Raw genomic sequence first — 18636 nt, forward strand, 5'->3', positions numbered from 1 at the left:
ACTGCTTGCTGTTGAGTCTCATTGCTAGTCCTGGGCTTTTGTGATTATGCAAAGCAAATATCCTGACTTTCCAGAACTGAATGGCAATATAAGACATACCATGAAAGCAATTTCTGAGATGCAAAGAGCCCAGTGCCAAAAGCCCAGAACTCTTTTCTTCACAGCTTGAATACATCAAAGTGATCTCAAAGGGCCTTTCCATTTCTCCAACTGAACCGATGAGCACTTTCCACTTCACCCTGCAAAAATCAAAGTAGTTGTCATGATTAAATAAAGCTTCACATTAATGTGGCATTTTGGAGTGGTCAAAGTAATTCACACCCTTCAGGTGTGAATAGCTATATAACAGTACCCATCAGGCAAGAAGAACTCAAAGCCATCAACAAGTTAAGCTTAGCAGATTTCATAAAAATAACAATGGCTGAGATTTTTCCCAGAGAAAGAATTGCTACAAATTTAAGGATAACCTAAGCAAGGGGAGGGTTCTCAAATGTCTATCAAGTAACCACACCCACATTTATTGATGGCAGGATCTAGACTCAATCTAGAATGAAAGCAGCATGTTGAGCTTCATCATGAATGATTCCAGATTGAGAAAAAAATACTTCTTTTGTGCTATGGATGGAATAGTATACAGTGGTACCTCGCAAGACGAAAGAGTGGTACCTCGCAAGACGAAAGAGTTTTTGGTTTTTTGAGTTGCGTCGCAAGACGAATTTCCCAATGGGCTTGCTTCGCAAGACGAAAACGTCTTGCAAGTTTGTTTCCTTTTTCTTAAAACAGTTGCGACTTGACTTCGAGGAGTAACTCGTGCTTTGCAAGACGAAAAATTCACTAGACGAAAAAACTCGCAGAACGAATTAATTTCGTCTTGCGAGGCACCACTGTATATGCAACCCATGGCATATTTGTGATACTGTTCTCAGCTTTAAATCTTGCCCAACCTTTTACACTTCAAATTATACTGGTTACATATACATATGCATACTTGATCTTTCATAACTTAAATGCCAACACATTTTTTTGCTTTTGCACATTGCCCAGCCCACCAGTTCTGATTCATCATTGTATCACTTGTGTCATGGTGTAACACAGTAGCAAGAAACCTGCAGCACTGAGTCACTCCTCATTACCGACACTGCAAATTGTCGCGCAGCATCCAAGCTGCCTTCAAAATTGAATCATGGGTACATTATGTCTGATGTGCAATCACAACACTACATCTAGTCAGCCCTAGCAGCATCTAGTAATATCTTTTTCTCCACAATGTAATATGTATAGCATATTACCCAGAATATGAAATTGTGAAAGGCAGCTTAGCATATACATAAAAATGTAAGCCTGTCGTCAGGCTCTGCAGTTTGTGCAGCTGCCAATAGGTGGACATCCCAACTGCAGTGTGATGAACACCAGGCAGAGAGGCAGGTGAGCAAGGAAGCAGGGTGGGTATTAGGTGGCCCAAGCAAGCTGTTTCACAGAAGGTGAAGGTGCTTCAGAGTGGTTTATCAAGTTGCTGTGTTAAATGTTTCCTTCCCAGCATTAAATGTGCCCACAGCAAGGTATAATGGAGGGAGGGAAGGAGCTTCACACAGCAGCTTGGTAATCTTCTGTGTGAAGCATTTCCTCCCTCTATTAAACCTCCCTGTAGGTATGTTTAATGTAGGAAGTGCTTCACACAGTTGTTTGCTAAGTCATTGTTTGAAGTACCTCACACCAGGGGCAGACCATCCAGTTTTGCCACCTGAGGTGAAACGGGAGCATGTTGCTCCTTACTCCTCGCTGCTGCCATGCCCCACATCTGCTTGTGCCGCAATGCCCTCATCCTTGCCGAACTTAGCAAGGGGGGAGCGTTCAACAAGGCTTTGGTGCTTATCTTCAGGGAAGACGAGAGGCAATGCTACGTGCTGGAACGTTCCCAGCGAGAGGGGGCGCTCTGCCAATGACAGAAACAGTGGGAGCAGGTGGGCCATTTCCTTCTGCACTTCCACTGCCTGAGGTAGCCACTTCATCCTGACTTATGGGCAGGCCAGCTGTCTCTCCTGCCCTCCACTGAACAGCTCACCTGGGTGATTGAATCTTACACTGCTTCCTTGCAGCAGTAGGGGGAAGGCGCTTCACACAGTGGTTTAACAAAATGATGAATCATTGTATTTTAATATTCTGCTGGAAGCCGCCCAGAGTGGCTGGGGAAACCCAGCCAGATGGGCGGGATATAAATAATAAATTATTATTATTATCCTTTAAAGGGGGTTGTGGCTCGGCTCGGGGAGGTTGGTCAGGTGTGAGGGAAGGCTGGTTGGCAAAGGGGTAGGCGGGGTTGACTAGCAGAGCAGGGGCAGCAGCCCCTGGTGTGTATGTGTACACACACACACACACACAGAGAGAGAGAGAGAGAGAGAGAGAGAGAGAGAGCCTACCACTATCATGGAGCTCTAATCAGGTATTAAATTATGTAGCTGAATTTTGGGAGGTCCCAAATGGCTTGATCTAACTAAAGCAGCTTTCCCCCTATGCCATAAATAAGGCTCCTTCTAGGCTTGATCCAAACAGGAACTTTTCTGAGCCAATTTAATTTCCTTAATGGAACCCAGAACAAAGCCCTTTGTATACATAGTAGTAGAAGGATTGTTGCAGCAGTAATTCAGATAAACCAGCCTGGCATTACATTTACTATCGATTTTATGTCAGGAGAACACATCTTGTTAAATGGGCTAATACAACTTCACTTCTAAATTAAGACATTTAAGCAGCTATATAAGGCTCAACAGGTTTCTGGGCAACGTGCCTGTAAAAAAAAGAAAAGAGAGAGTCTGGAACTGTAGACGAAGTTCAAGCAGATGCAAGATAAGGCTGATAGATTAAAGGTGTTGTTGTGCAGGAACATATTGCACACACAAAAACTGAACATATTTCTCAGTGCAACTGAGTCTGAGATGCATTGTGAGACTGCTGCTGGTTTTTCTATTGTCCTTCGCGAGCTGTTTCATAATATCAGGAATCCTGCATGCTCTCTCTGTCTCCTACAGTTTATCAAAAAGTGCAGCACTAGCTAAATCCAGGATCCTGGATGTTCCAAAAGCAATAGCCACTCAGCTCAAAGTCGTTATGAGTTTGAGCAAAACATTTAGTAAGAGTATAAGCAGCAAAGGTGGGTTCCTGTCTGAATGAGTTTGGGGGTGGTGGGTCATACCTTCATGGGTCATTCTTACTGCTTTGCAAACCAATGAGTCTGTCCAAAAGTCAGCCAGCTCAATGCAATGCGGGGAGTTTCACTGTCTCCCCCAAGTCATGCAGGAGGGCTGCTTTCCATACCCTAAATTCAGACTGTAAAAAGCAGCCGCTAACCTATGTAAGCCCCGCCCCCAATCCCTAGATGAGAAAGGTATCCAAGGAGAGTTATCCTGAATTAATAATAATAATAATAATATTTATATGTACCCCAGCTGACTGGGTTGCCCCAGCCACTCTGGACGGCTTCCAGCAAAATATGAAAACACAATAAAACATCATAACCATGCGTAAACATAATCATGCATTTCTCAGAATGCATAATCCAGTCAACTTCCTGACATTCTGTTTTATGAACTGACTTTTTTTTCTTTCTGGGAACCAAAATTCAGATTATAAAACTATCATTCCAACAAAACCTATTTGCATGCATATATTGAAAAGAATCACTACTGAGCCATCCTTGGATATAAAATACTATGCTAGGCCTGATCCAGGATTATTTAACTCTTTCTTCAGAAATCTGATACAAGTGATGAAGATTTGCTCATGACGTCCGGGGGGGGGGGAATCACATTATTTTTAGTGTATTATTTCATGACTAATAAGCATAATAGAGAAAATTATCTAATATTTCTGAAGATCTGAGTAGGTTTGACGTTCAGAAAAGAGCTTATTTTATTTATCTAATGTGTAGCACTTTATATTGGGGGTTTGGATTTGGAAGGATCTGGGCATTTTGGCCTCATTTCAGAAGCACAATGCAAGGAGGAAAAGAACCTAGGCCATCCCCAGAGACTGCTGGTGCTTTGCACACACCCGACAGGAAATAAGGGTCCTCAGCTCAAGCAACTGATTTCTCCAGTCTAGTTATGCATCAGGCTTCAGAAAGCTTGCTCATCCTAAGTTAGGACTAAAGCTCTAACATGAAGAGGGTGTATAACTCATTTAATGGAATGTGATATTTGAGATTTAATATACAGGCGTCCACCCTCCCTTTCATGGGAGTTACTTTCCAGGATCCCATGTGCATAAGTGAAATCTTGTAAAGTGGGGAGCACCCTCTAAACACCCTTTAAATGCCATCTCTTCAATCCATACCAAAAATACTGTATCCAAAAGTATCCACAACTAGAATTGAAGCTCTGGAGCTGACTGGAGGATGTGTGGGAAAGCTGCAGCTGCTGCGCTACCCCACACATCAGCTGCTAGGCGGGGAGGCTGAGCAGCCTAAACAAAGCCCCACTGCACCTCTGGTCTCTTTGGGGCTTCCTACGTCCTCACCGATGTCCTATTCAGGCTCCGGGGAGGATCTCCTTGTGAGCCACAAGGATTCTCCAGCTTTCTCCCACCATTTCCAGGTTTGAACCAAATTATTTATTTATTTCTCAGTGCAGCGCATATACATGAGTCAATTGCACCTAAGTGGGGAATGTCTGTGCTTGTAAGAGGTTTTTTTCCCTACTAACTCATTGCTAATATGCATATTCATGTATATTATAATTAGTAATGTTTCTAATACGAGAAATATAATAGCTCCTGGAGGGGAAAATCTAATAAATTTCAAGACCAAGTCTTACCAGGCATCCTGCTCACGTCTTTCTTGCAGATGAATGGCTACACTCTGATTAGTGTCCACATATCTCATTTCAGCAGAGAGTGCTCCTAGAGGGACACCTTGTGAATGCACGGCCAACTCCAAGAGACAGGAACTTGCGCTCCAAGGCAGGAGTGGGCTGCGGAGGCTGAACTTGCACCTGTCTGAGATCCTGCTAGTGTTCAGGAGAAGAATTTCCCCTGCAGCAAAAAAAGGAGGGGGGAAGGTTATGAGTAACAACAACCATAGTTATAAATTACAGTGCATGAAAGAATGGATGAAAGTTAGAGGGAAGAAAGAGGAAGACATACTGAGAAAAGATAATGAAAAGGGTGGGATATATATTTAATAACTAAGTAACTGACTAGTAAGTATTTTGGACCACGGAAAAACCAGTCGTACCTTAGTTCTCGAACGGCTTGGTTGTCGAGCAAATCTGCTCCCGAACGCTGCAAACCTGGAAGTAAGTGTTCCGGTTTGTGAACGTTTTTCGGAAGCCAAAGGTCCGATGCGGCTTCTGCTTGAGTGCAGGAAGCTCCTGCAGCCAATTGGAAGCCGCGTCTTGGTTTTTGAATGGTTTCAGGAGTCAAACGGACTCCCGGAACAGATTAAGCTCATGAACAAAGGTACCACTGTATATGGGAACAATAGCCTGGTTCCTTACTTATCAGATCATTGTCCAGGAGGGAGGAGGTAGTGATAACTGGGTGTTAATCAACAACCACACCTTTGAACTGGGCCATAAGGCTCCTGAATCTGGTTATTGGAATGGAATGCAATCAAGTCATTCCCACTAGAGTGGTACCTCGGGTTACATACGCTTCAGGTTACATACGCTTCAGGTTACAGACTCCGCTAACCCAGAAATAGTACCTCGGGTTAATAACTTTGCTTCAGGATGAGAAACAGAAATCGTGCTCCGGTGGCGTGGCAGCAGCAGGAGGCCCCATTAGCTAAAGTGGTGCTACAGGTTAAGAACAGTTTCAGGTTAAGAACGGACCTCCAGAACGAATTAAGTACTTAACCCGAGGTACCACTGTACTACTGCTAGTAACATATAATCTGACCGTTAGCTTCAGCCTCTTCTGCCACAAACTAACGAAGAGCCAGTTCTCTACAACTGAGGCTCTATATAAAGCCTACAATATGTCTTTTGTATTCATTGTAATGATTTTAATATATTAACAGCATTAAGCACATGATGCTGTGCAATGAATGGAGGGTTCTCATTTGGAAAACATTTCACACGCCTCTGCAATCTTTGTGAGCCAATGACGGATACATATGAAAAATCAATTTGTGTTTTAATCCATAACTTTCCCCTCCCCACCTCCATGGTATGTGATCTGGAGAATAGTCCTGGATACCACAGTGACTCCAGTTAAGAAAGAACCTTGTCAAAGAAGGCAAGGACAGTTAACGACAAATGCGTGCGCTGTGCACAAATGGACAACCTTCTAGTTTTCTGTTTGATGAGTTGTTCTCTATAATCTGCTGGGGCTCCTGAGAAGTCAGAACAACAACTGAAGACAGCAACCAGTCAGGTTTTCCAGAGGCATTGGTAGATGAAACCCAGGAACAGTTCCACCCAAAGTTACATGTGGTTTCTGTTACAAGAAATGAGAGCGTAATTAGTCAAGATTATTATTACAACAAACAGTGATGACAGTGATTTAAATGAACGAGTCACTGTACTTTTTAACCATAAAACTTTTTAACCATAAAGCAGAAGACAATCTTTGCCCCAGTTTATATGTTCAAGAAGTATTAAAGCAACCAAGGAGATGGAGCTGCAACGTTGTTTTGGAGTTGCAGTCAACAGTTAATCAATTTAGTTGAGAAAGGGAAGAGAACAGCATTGCTAAAATATAAACACAGGGATTTCTGTGCACTCATCCTTTCTGAAAGGATGCACCTCAGTTGTTAATTCTAAAGCTAACAATAGATACAACATTTTTAGGGCAGTGGGACTGCTCTGGAAGCATCCTCACTGTGTTCAGTCCTAAGCATGCCTTTTGTCGCTGCTGTCAAGTTCAGGGGTAAGAATTGGTTTTGCAAGTTTGGAGAAGCAGCTGCCTGTCCATGGTGCTGACCAGCTACTTCCCCCGTTCCATTGTGTCCCCTCAAAAATTCCTCCCAATCCACAGAATGCAGTTGGTCATCCCAATAACACCTTTTAGGAAACTAACAATGCTGCAAATGGGCAGATTTCTTAGCATTTCTTTTCTTCTTTAAAAAAATTTGTACAATTTCCATAAAGCATAATGGAGGGCAGAATTGACAGCTGAGCCAGTACAGTGGTACCTCGGGTTACAGACGCTTCAGGTTACAGACTCTGCTAACCCAGAAATAGTACCTCAGGTTAAGAACTTTGCTTCAGGATGAGAACAGAAATCGTGCTCCGGCGGCAGCGGGAGGCCCCATTAGCTAAAGTGGTGCTTCAGGTTAAGAACAGTTTCAGGTTAAGAACGGACCTCCAGAACGAATTAAGTTCTTAACCCGAGGTACCACTGTATTCAATTGGTGAGCATGCACACCCTGTCATTTTGCCTGTGAAGGTGAGAGGAAAACAAGCTCACACTGCAGCAGAGAGACAGATCAAAAATTCTGTTTGTATTTTATCTCTCTCCACCTTTAAAACTGTGAGTCGAACATTCAGGTGATCCTGGCACCAGAACACAAATAATACATATTCTTAAAGCCTTTTGTAGTGCAAAGGTTGATGAGCATCAACTTAACACTCCATGACTTCTGCAGCCCAGATTAAGTTTGTATACCGCCCTTCATCTGAAGATCCCAGGGCAGTTCACAACAGAAAAATACAAAATGAGATCTGTGGCCACATTTGAATAAAAAACAAACAAAACACAGCTGAGTTAGTCCATAAGAAAAAAACAACACTTTTAAAAAATCCACAACTGGGCCACATTTTTATCTGGAGAAATCAAAATGTCACAGAGCAGTGTGTAAACTTCTGCGTTCCCTATAACTCTTCATCAAGCTACACAAAGGAGGGGCTGATGGGATAACAAAAATATCCCCCACCAATACAAAAATTAGTCTGAACACTGAAAACTGCAATAGTCTCTACTAGATTGAGTTACAACTAACAGCTACATTGTAGTTCAGAAAGCTTTAAGTTTTAAATCAGAAGTCTTTTAAACTTCAATCTACACTAGAAACATTTCCTAGTTAAAACGTAGCTTTGCAAAGCATAGGAAAGCAGTAATCCTAAATGCAGCAAAGTTTAAAATTGCGTATCTGGCTATTACGCAAGTGTCCAGAGGCTGGTTATTATTTTGTTTGTTTTTTTACTAAGAGAAAGTTTTTTAAAATGTTGTTCAAAGGGTACTCTCAATGGTGTGTTTTACTATATTACACATGGCATAAGACTATTAGTCACTTTCGGAGCAGATCTACAAATAATCCACAGAAAGAGAACAACATAGCTGAAGCACAGTTAGCCCCAGGCAAAAACCACTCAGCCACATCAGAACTTATACAGTTCCCATTATTTTTATAACTGGATAGCTCTCAGTTGCTTAAAACACACAAATTACCATTCTTTCTGCATATTTTCCATCATACCCAGATTGTGGCATGAAAGGGAAATGCATTTACTAACTTATAAACTTTGGAGAGGGGAGAGGGCCTTGGGGAGGTTACTTTTATTTGCAAATAAATCAATCATATCCTCCCCTTCATATCTGTGATTTTGCCCCAGTGAGATGCTGGCATTAAATAAACCGTACCAGGGGTGCCCAAACCTTTTTCAAAGAGGGCCAGATTTGATGAAGTGAACATGCGTGAGGGCCAACCAAAATTTTTAGGATTGAGCTTTTTTTTACAATTTTACCCCAGGACATATACTGCCATGGGGGCCAGATTAAATCGACTGGCAGACTGGATTAGGCCCCCGAAACGGACTTTGGACATGCCTGCCATATCCCGTCTAATGAATTCACATTGTATCTTAGATGAGGAATGCATGCCATTCAGACCCTGGCTTGAAGAAACAAACATAATTTACTAATTCCTAATTAAAAGACTACAGTCTGCTAATGCATAGCATGCTTCTTCCATTCAAGTAAATGATTTCTGGAGGACCAATGGGTGAGTAAGAGAGGCTTTTCTAAAGCCGCATGATTGAATTCATCTGATTATTTGTAGGAGTAAGGGAATGGTTTAGGCAGAATACAGAGAAAGTATAAGCTACAGGGAAATTACTGCAAGATTACTCTCATTCAGTTGTATTTTACACTCTCAATGTCCGGTTCATTTACTGCTCACACTATATGAATGCCACTGGGACAAAAGACTAAGCAGTGAAAATGCATCACTACCTAGGATGAGGAATTGAGTACATTAAACAGAACATGCTGTTCTACTAGTCTTTCAGGTTTGTATCAAGGATGTCTTCCTTAATTATGATATGGAGTCTGATGCCACAATTGATGGTGGCAGGGGAAACCCAGCCAGAAGGGTGGGGTATTAATAACAACAACAACAACAACAACAACAACAACAACAACAACAACAACAACAACAACAACTGATGCAGCTGGCTTGAAGTGGATACTGGACACAATAATGGAGAATAGGTCTATTAAGTATCTAAATACTAAGTCCTCTACATTCAGAGAATGTGTGTTTGACGTCCATCATTTGCTGAGAAGGAAATAACAGGGGGAATCTGTTACCACCACTGGTAACAGGCTCAGGGAGGCTTCTGAAGACCAAGATGGGAACAATACCTGGGTGGGAGGACTGATCAGGAGAAACCATCCCACTGCTGCTTGGAGACAGCCTAGGGGGCGTATAGAAGAAAGGGGGGAATTTCTCATCAGGTCTCGTAGAAGCAGAAACAACTACAAAAGAGAGGGGGAGAAAGTGCATAAGTAAAATGAAAATACTCCAAGATGTAATTGTTTATACAGATGACTCCCCCCCCCCCCAATATAAACTCTTGGAGTTGCTGCTAGAAAGCTCCTTTATAACAGGTTGAGCCAATGGTCCATCAAGCTCAGTGCTGACTAGTTTTCCAGAGTTTCAGACAAGAGTCCTTTCCCAGCATTATGAGAGATTGAACATGGGAGCTTCTACATTAAAAGTATGTGCTTTCTTGCCCACCTACACCCCCACCCCTTCCCAATGCTGTCTAATTAAAATAAAATAATGCTGCCCGATTAAAATGTAAATACAGTAAACACCTGACAATGATTTACACAGGCAAAAACAATTGTCCTTCATTGTCCCCATGATTTGCTAATTGGATTATCCAATCATTTTGAATAATGACTTGGCTTGCATACGATGCTAATTTAGAGTGCCAGCACCTACAAATATTGTGTAGAAGTGCCCTAAAGTTTTGAAGTAGGTAAAGATTCTCTGGCAGGCCTACTGCAGTTCTTTACTACCCTTGGCAGCAAAAGGATGCTGCAGTGCTTACAATGATGCAAGCTTCCGCAATGTCTTCTCAACTGATGGACTTGTAAGAGACTGGGATCCTTGAAGTGTAATCCATTTGCATTATTTATTTCTGCCACCCAACAACGTTTTTTTCCTTGCGTGTACACTAACAAAGAAACTTTCATGAGTCAAGAACCTAAGATTCTCACTACCAGATTCACTACAGTAGTACCTCGGGTTACATACGCTTCAGGTTATATACACTTCAGGTTACAGACTCCGCTAACCCAGAAATAGTACCTCAGGTTAAGAACTTTGCTTCAGGATGAGAACAGAAATCGTGCTCTGGTGGCGTGGCAGCAGCAGGAGGCCCCATTAGCTAAAGTGGTGCTTCAGGTTAAGAACAGTTTCAGGTTAAGAACGGACCTCTGGAACAAATTAAGTACTTAACCTGAGGTACCACTATATTTGTAAATATGAAATCTTACTACAGCAACAATGCATATGCCCTCTGGGGCAGGGATCACATATGTTTTCACTATATCTCACGCTGTGGATGATAATTGGAGGTTAACCAGAAGTCACTGTGAACACTTCCAGAGTTATACAAAACCACCTGGGTCGTTGATTCATTGTGCTTGCAAAAAGATTTGGAATGCTCAAGTGAAATGCTGCTAATAGTCTCCCTTTAGGAAAGCCAGCAATCAGGGCAGTCCTCCCCAACCTGGTTGCATCCAGATGTTTTGGATTCCCATCAGCCATGCTAGCTGGACCAATACTGTAGAAACTGAAGTCCAAAACATCTGGAGGGCAACAGGTTGGTGAAGGGTGCACTTTATAGAAAATTTTGCAATGGTGGGAGGAGATAGGACAAGGTAGGCTAGGTCTCTGAAGTCCCTAAACTTGTCTGGTTTTGAGAAGTGCCTTTCAGAGCAATATCTTGCCCAATGCTTTCAACATGGCTTCTCAAGATCTGACATTCAGATCCCCTTTGCAAAATGCCTTGCAAGGTAGTGCTTTGCAAGGCAGTTCTCAAGACCCGACAATCTGCCGATTGTTGGGTCTTGCTAAGTCTTTTTCAATGTGCATTGCATGATAGCATGTTGAAAGGGGCTTTACAAGACCTGACCATCAGCTGATTGTTGGGTCCTGAGAATGCCCTTGTGAAGCAGTATCTGGCAAAGCATTCAGCCCACAGGGGGTAGGGGGAAGAACATCTGGCCCATGAGCCAGATCCAGTTCCCCAGTCCGGCCCTAAAGATTAACAAGACATTGCTCCTACATTTTGAATACCCTGTTTTCGCTGGTCTCATTAGTGAAAACAGTGAACAACTGAGGTCTTCCATTTAACCAGTATTGAGTTCCAGAAGCCAGCAAACTCCAGGTGCTCCACCTTTAACCCACCAGAACTCCTTGCCTAGAAGTTTAAGTTCTGACTCTACCTGTTACTCTTCTGGTTCCTCCCTGTCTCTCCCCCAGACCTAAGATTCCTCCATGCACTGTCCTAGCTCCACCTAAACTGCCAATATAGACTGCTATTCTTCTCTGCAAAAAACCCAAAGGTGTCTTGCTGAGGCTTCCCATCTCTTCAATTCAAGAATGCCATTAAATTTGAGATATGCCAGATGGCTTACATCTAGCATCTTTGGCAATTCTTATACCCAGAAAAGGATTAAAACCATACCAACAACAAAGTCATAATGAATTACGGCTACGTAAATATTCTAAAGTCCTAGGTGCCTGCTAATATCAGCCTTTGTCTCAGTACTAGCCACATCTAAGGCTCAAATACATTTTTCATATTCCCAAGCAGAACCATCACTTCTTGCAGTATACAGCAGGAACCTGAAGCTTTTCCACCCCTATAATAAACAAAATGTATACAGTTGCAGTTTGAGCAACCAGCTTCTCAAATACAATAAATAAATGTTGCTTCTGGGCCATATTTAACCTCATTATTTGTCTGTTTGTTTATTTCATCCGAAGATCACAGCACAGTTCACAACATAAAAATACAAAATGAGAACACAAAATACATAATAAAGCAAAAACAAAGCAGTAACTCCCCTCCCACAAACCCATTTAAAAGGCCATAGAATGTTAATCAGCCAAAGGCCTGGCTATAGAGAAAGGTTTTCACTTGGTACCTAAATGTATGTTATGAAGGTGCCAGGTGAGCCTCCCTGGGGAGAACATTCTACAAACGAGGAGCCACTGCAGAAAAGGCTTCACTATGAATGGGGAAAGCTAAACAAGTTATTAAAGAGAATCTATAAGAACGAAGAATCTTAGCTGTTAACAGAGGAAGAACCAGGACATGATTAGATACACAGGCTGAACAGCCCAATTTGGAGGGTGGAACAAGATGCCCCATGTCCGGGAAGAGCCTGACAAGCATTAATACAGGGCCCCCTTCCTCCACTACTGAAAAAATTATCATGCTTAAAATGTGCCAGATTTATCTACCAAGTTCTTTGGGTGAAAGAAGGCGTATTTTTCATGAAACACAATGGATTTAATCAACTTAACTTTCTTCTTGTATCATTAAATAGTAGACAGATTTCTTTGCTTAAGTGGGTATTATAAAGCAACAGACAAAATGAAGGAAACTGAACTTCAAGAAATGTTTGTGACAGGCAATAAATATTAACAAGAAGTGCAGGTTTACATGCCAGGATTATAATAACCACTGGGGGAAACAACATTAAGTGTAAACAGGCAGAAACTCAGTTTTACATGCAGTAAATAGGTTTTAGTTACGAAAGATTTCATATAGGTTATCAATGTACATTTTATTTTGTAAACTACTCATTTGTAGTATGAATGAATGTGAGGTTTACAAAAGCATTTGGCTATATGTAATCAAGTTTATTACTTTTCCAGTATTGGGGAATTTATGAGCTTGTGGGAAACTCTTTTGCCCACAGAAGTTCCTAAGGTTAAAGGACTGGTTTGGTAGAATGGGATGGGATGTCTGGAAAACGTTTGATCAGCTTTTATCACTAACAAACTGTCATAGGGTACAATTCTATGGTTCCTTGGGGGGGGGGGTTCTCAGAGGCTGTAGGATCTAACATATCCCCATCTCCTGACAAGCAAGTGGATTGTATGGCAACTTGTCTGCCCAGGACAAACATTGTAGGCAACAGTAGTAGATAGGTAGCCGTGTTGGTCTGCCATAGTCAAAATAAAAAAATTCCTTCCAGTAGCACCTTAAAGACCAACTAAGTTAGTTCTTGGTATGAGCTTTCGTGTGCATGCACACTTCTTCAGAAGATTTGCACTACCAAATCTGCTGTTGCACTACTAAGCTTGTTCCCTGGAAAAAATAGAGAAGGCCTGGGATGTGTCTGTCAAGGTTGATTAGGAAGTTGAAATCCAGACCCCTAAATTTGTCTGGCCAGCATTGAAAATGGACTACTGGACTAGGTAGAACTCTAGTAGTTCTTATGCAGCACATCAAAGTCTCAGGACTCACAGAGTGGCCCATTGAATTAATTACAAGAGTGAGAACAACCTTTGGAACAGACTAGATTAGAGGAAGACTTCTTTGTACTTGAGGAAAGAACACTTAATTGCCATAACTTGGTTTTCAGAACTTGAAGTGACAGCAATAAAGAGAAGTGCTTTACGTTAATAGCTTTTTATTGACGGGTACCTACATGTTCTTCTTTGAGAAAAGATGACCTCAGACATCTTCCAAGACACAGTTCAGGGAAAGTTAATGGAACTATTCCACCAAACACTGTCTTGAGTTCTCCCTCTAAAAAAATGAATTAAGTAAGAAGAACTTTTAAAAATGTTTAGCAGCTAAGCTATCAACATTGCATCCCTTCAGGCTAGCTGTTTATTGCAGATCTCTTTCACTTTCATAGTAAAAGGGAGTTTGCTTATACACGGTGATGAGTAAATCTCAGTGATAACTCAATTTGTACGCCCTCAGATGCCTCTTTGCAAATTCCAGAAATCTGCACATGTGGATTTGGACAGGCATAGACAGAGTGGTAGTTAATACAAGACAAGAGGCATGTGCATTTTCAGCAACAGAATAAAGATGAAAGAAAGCATAAAATAGCATAGTACAGCTATACTAGGCATACACAGCTTGTCATTCACAAACAAACAAACAAACAAACAAACAAACAAACAAACAAACCATTAACTACAACTACATATGCAAGCTCTTTTTCCTAAATGAAGCAAGCAATTTGTCTAAGAACAAGTACAAATTTATCCTAAAATGTTGTAGTTTTGAATTACTTAGTCCACTTTCCAATGTGGAAGGAATGCACTAGGAGTCCTCCATTATATCCCAATCATTGGGATCTAAACAACATTTTTAGTACATGGATGCGGTTACCAGCTCATTGTAGTAAAGGGAAAAAATTAATAAATGAGAAAACGTTTCTTCATGTTCAGAAAGTTCACATTTACTGACTACTACTATAATGGAAATTTTAACCTGTTTCACTACTAAATCTGAACAAAGATTGTGGCTGTGAGCTTGTAGTTTGATATCTTTGTCGGTGGAATGAAAATTTAATGCAAATAAGATTTTTGAAACTGGAGTAGTTTGGAACTGAAAGAAATCCCTGAGACTACATGTCTGCCTCTGACATTAGAGCAGACACAGACATTTGATTTTGATGGTTGTGGTGCAGCAACATAAGACACCAACCAGCAACTCTGAAACAATTCCACTGTATCTGAAAGTAGCTGTGCTTTCTCAAGACACAACTTTCAATTGTTGGTGACCCCCCATATCCACTGCAGTCCCTGGTCCCCCTCCTTAAAGGTACTCCTGAAGACAGAGGAAGAGTGTCCCTCAATTCTACAGCCTTCCTCTTTCCTCCGTTACAATATTGGTATTTGTTTTTTTTAAAAATCAACTTGTACAATTAAATGTAGCACAGCAAACCCCATCTCCTACTTTGCAGTAGGTGAAGTCAGGCAGGATTTCAATACATTAGTTTTTTACAGAGATAATCCAAAATCACGCTTTCTTTGACCGGCCCTTCTATGATTCAGCTAGCTGACAGCTTGTTTCCTGCACCTTTCTCCCAAGAGAGATCACCAGAGAGCTGAACAGGGATTGTGTGTTCATCAGTCCTTCCTATCCTGTTTCCATAAAGTGTATCTACCTGCTGGAGTAGACCGAAGACACATTCATTTCACCTCAGGTACTGAAAGGTTTGTTCTAGGCCCTAGAATCTTGGGCCAAAGAGGAAGAAGGGTCGCCCAGGATTGTTGTTTTTTAACGGAAACAAAAATCACAAGTAGAGAGGCTGCTGTTGCATTTGGGTCTTACTTGAAGGTTACCCATAGGCATCTGGCTGGCTACTGTGAGAACAAAATGGCAGGCTAGATGGCAGGCTTTGGTCTGATCCAGACGGGTTCTTCTTATGCTGTCATGTTCTAATGTTGCTTTCTGCCTTTCATGCAGCTATTAAAGACATTGAGTCTTGGCCCATGAAAAAACATCAACCCTAACATAACCCTGTAAAGAGAGACATATAGGAGAATGGACTTTGTACACCACACATTTCTGAAAGAGAATATGGTTGCTCTCCAAATACACAACTGAAAGTGGTCAACAAGAAAGAAAAGGTTTACAAGGAAGCCAGAGAATTAACTGTGCTGACTGGCTTCCTTCCACACCACATTTGAAAACATATCCTAGTATTCCAGTAAAGAGATAAAGAAGGGAGGGAAAGAGTTTGTTTCATTAGTAAGCTCATTGTACTTTGGTTTTCTGTTTATTTCACTAGCTGCTGATATCTCATGTGCTGAGTTATACAAGTTTTTGACTCAAACATTGGAGCTTTTGCTGTCCTGAAATGGAATAACCCTGTGGGTGTTATGTCTCCAGATGTTCTCCTCCTGTCCTTTCTTCTTCCTTCCTTTCCCCACTCTCTTTTTTTGTATAATGGGCTACCACAGTTGTCCCCTGGTCCAGGAATAGAGAACCTTTTAAAGCCCAAGGCCCACAATACTTTATGTGCAAACTTCTGGAGGACACATGCAGTGGTGGGTGCAGTCAGAAGCAGAAGTGAGTAGAGCAGAGGATTTGTATCTCACCTTTGTACAGAAAGCTACATTCCATCAGAAATATATCCATCCAGGAAAAGCAAGAGGCATTATCACAATTCAAGGACATGGTCAGGCAAGAGCACTCAATGAGGGTGTAGAGCAGGACCAGGGGAGAGAGGCATGGCCTGTATGGGTGAGTCCTATGGGCTGGACAGAAAGGCCTGGAAGGCTGCAGCTGGTCCATGAGCCTGTGAGAAATGCAGCCTCATATAACAAGCGTGTTTGGCTCTATTTAAATGCATGAAGGGGTTAAGACCATAGAGTAAGCTGTTGCTAGTCTTGACTAGGTCACGGTCCCTCATGCCCAGTGATGGGCAGTTCTTTTGTTTGCCTTCTTTCTTCCACCATGTGAACCCAACCTGAGAGGACATCTGTGCTTGGCTGCTCCAAGCTCAGACCATGTGTTCAGAAAGTTTTACCGTACTTTGTAAACTAAGTTCCTCTACCTGGGGTTTTTATTTTTTGGCTGCTATATGGAAATACACAAGAATTTGATCTTTGATGAGTTTGTAAGTAAACTTCTTTTAAAATTACCAAAGTGTTTGATCTATTCGCTGCAAAAGGGGCTAGAAAGCGGAAGTTGCTGTAAGCGACTTACCGTGAGATATTCAAAAGCCTAAACACCCACACTTCACTTTGTTGCAGGTATGTTTTTGTGTTTTAAAACCTCTGCTCTCTCTTACCGGAAAGTATTCTGCCGGAGTTTGCATAGGGATCTGTCCACATTCACTTATAGTAAAATATACCAAACCACAGAGCCAATACTTTCCCACCCATGTCCTAATCTAATACCATAAAATAAAAATAAACATTTTCCTGCCAAATTGAGGAGAAAACTTAACAATTCATATAACTTCATCCTGCATGATTATAGCTCTAAATAGCTATGGAAGTTGAAGTTTCCTCTTGCTGGAATATACTGATGCACAAGGACTGTACACTCACTAATCAGTATTATGGGCAAGGTCAAGTTTCTGATGTCAGCATTGAGCATTAGAGGCACTGGACGTCCAGTACAGCTGTGATTCTGAGCCTCCCCCCTTCCCTGATTGTGGTGGGTGGGGGAGTCTCTATTGTGCTCAGCTTTCCAATTGCCAGCAGATTAGACAATCACCATGACAACTGCGGTGGCCAAATTTGTGAAAATACATATATCCGAGGATTCCTTCTGAGCCCAGTTTTGCCAAATCTGTTGCTGGTCTGTAACTGGCTAGTAAAATTTAATATTGTGTCTGTAAACAGAAAGACAACCAAAAACCTTTTTAAAACCCCTCAAGCAAAACTGTCATGTGTCTGCACGCACACACACACACACACACACACACACACACACACTTTAATGTCTCTCCACTTTAACTATTCTATAAAGACAATTAAAATCTTGGGATCTGCCTGTGGATGCTACTGATAATGTCTATCACATGCCTGACAGACAAGTCGACCATTTCCCCCCCCCCCTCTTCTTCATGAGGGAAGCCCTTGTTCTTCCTGCCTTTCCTGGAGCCAGAGCATTTTATGACTGAAAATACATTTCTCTTCCTTTAGGAAGAATTTTTTCAATATGAGGTAGACTCTAAATTTATCCAAAAACTACTTGTTTTCTCTTTTCCTAAACACACATACAATCAATCAATCAATCAATCAATCAATCAATCAATCAGAATGTCAGTTGAATGCTTGCCCCTCAGGGTGTTTAGCAAAGTTCCTTTTGCAGCGTGGGGTGAAGAAAAAGACTTGGCAAGTCCAATGGCTTGCATTCCACCCTCCTTACCGCTACATTTATCCAAAGGCTTGAAACTTAGCCTCTTCCCTGATCTTGGAGTCATTTGTTTGACCCTGCAGTACAGTCATGTTGAAATCCTCAGAGTGATCATAGCATATATATTCTTGTTGCTAAGTAATCCTAAGCACTCCTGAACTTTGTGCCTCCCCATTGAAGAGCATGGGGAAATCAATGAACTTTTCTGGCAGAATTCAATGGAATTTGCAGTCATAATGGCCCTCTGCTTCCATTGCTGCCAGGTCCAGTCATACATATGCACACAAAGTAAAACAGAAACAAAAAAACCCCCACTGGAACAGTTTCTGAAAAGTTCCTCCTACACCTTTACCAAAATCACATAAAAAAGACAAACCTTGTAAGGAAGGAATAATTGGTAGGAATAATTCCCTGTCACTTACAAAATTACCCTCACTTCCTCTCCCTCCCAGGCATTTTCCTTACATAGTAAGCTTGTGGGGAACATGGGGATATATCAATGTTTTCAGGCATACTGTTGTTTTATTACAGTCAATGACCAGTATCAGGATAA

General features: G+C 41.6%; 1 protein-coding gene across 4 annotated transcripts in view; it reads right to left on the bottom strand.

The window, feature by feature from the left end:
- LTK (leukocyte receptor tyrosine kinase) overlaps positions 1 to 18636 on the bottom strand; it is a 131225-nt gene that overhangs the window by 55194 nt on the left and 57395 nt on the right. For 3 of the 4 annotated variants that reach the window (XM_081207918.1, XM_081207916.1, XM_081207915.1), the window contains 4 exons: positions 9580 to 9693; positions 6280 to 6432; positions 4809 to 5025; positions 100 to 239 (listed from right to left, as the gene is read on the bottom strand). In XM_081207918.1, the coding sequence (XP_081064044.1) occupies positions 100 to 239; positions 4809 to 5025; positions 6280 to 6432; positions 9580 to 9610 (541 nt within the window). In that variant the 5' untranslated portion in view covers positions 9611 to 9693. The remainder of the gene's footprint in view (positions 1 to 99; positions 240 to 4808; positions 5026 to 6279; positions 6433 to 9579; positions 9694 to 18636) is intronic. The other variant, XM_081207917.1, reaches the window with a different exon arrangement.

Source organism: Podarcis bocagei, assembly GCF_964188305.1.
Source record: "Podarcis bocagei genome assembly, chromosome: 1".
Taxonomy (NCBI): Eukaryota; Metazoa; Chordata; class Lepidosauria; order Squamata; family Lacertidae; genus Podarcis; species Podarcis bocagei.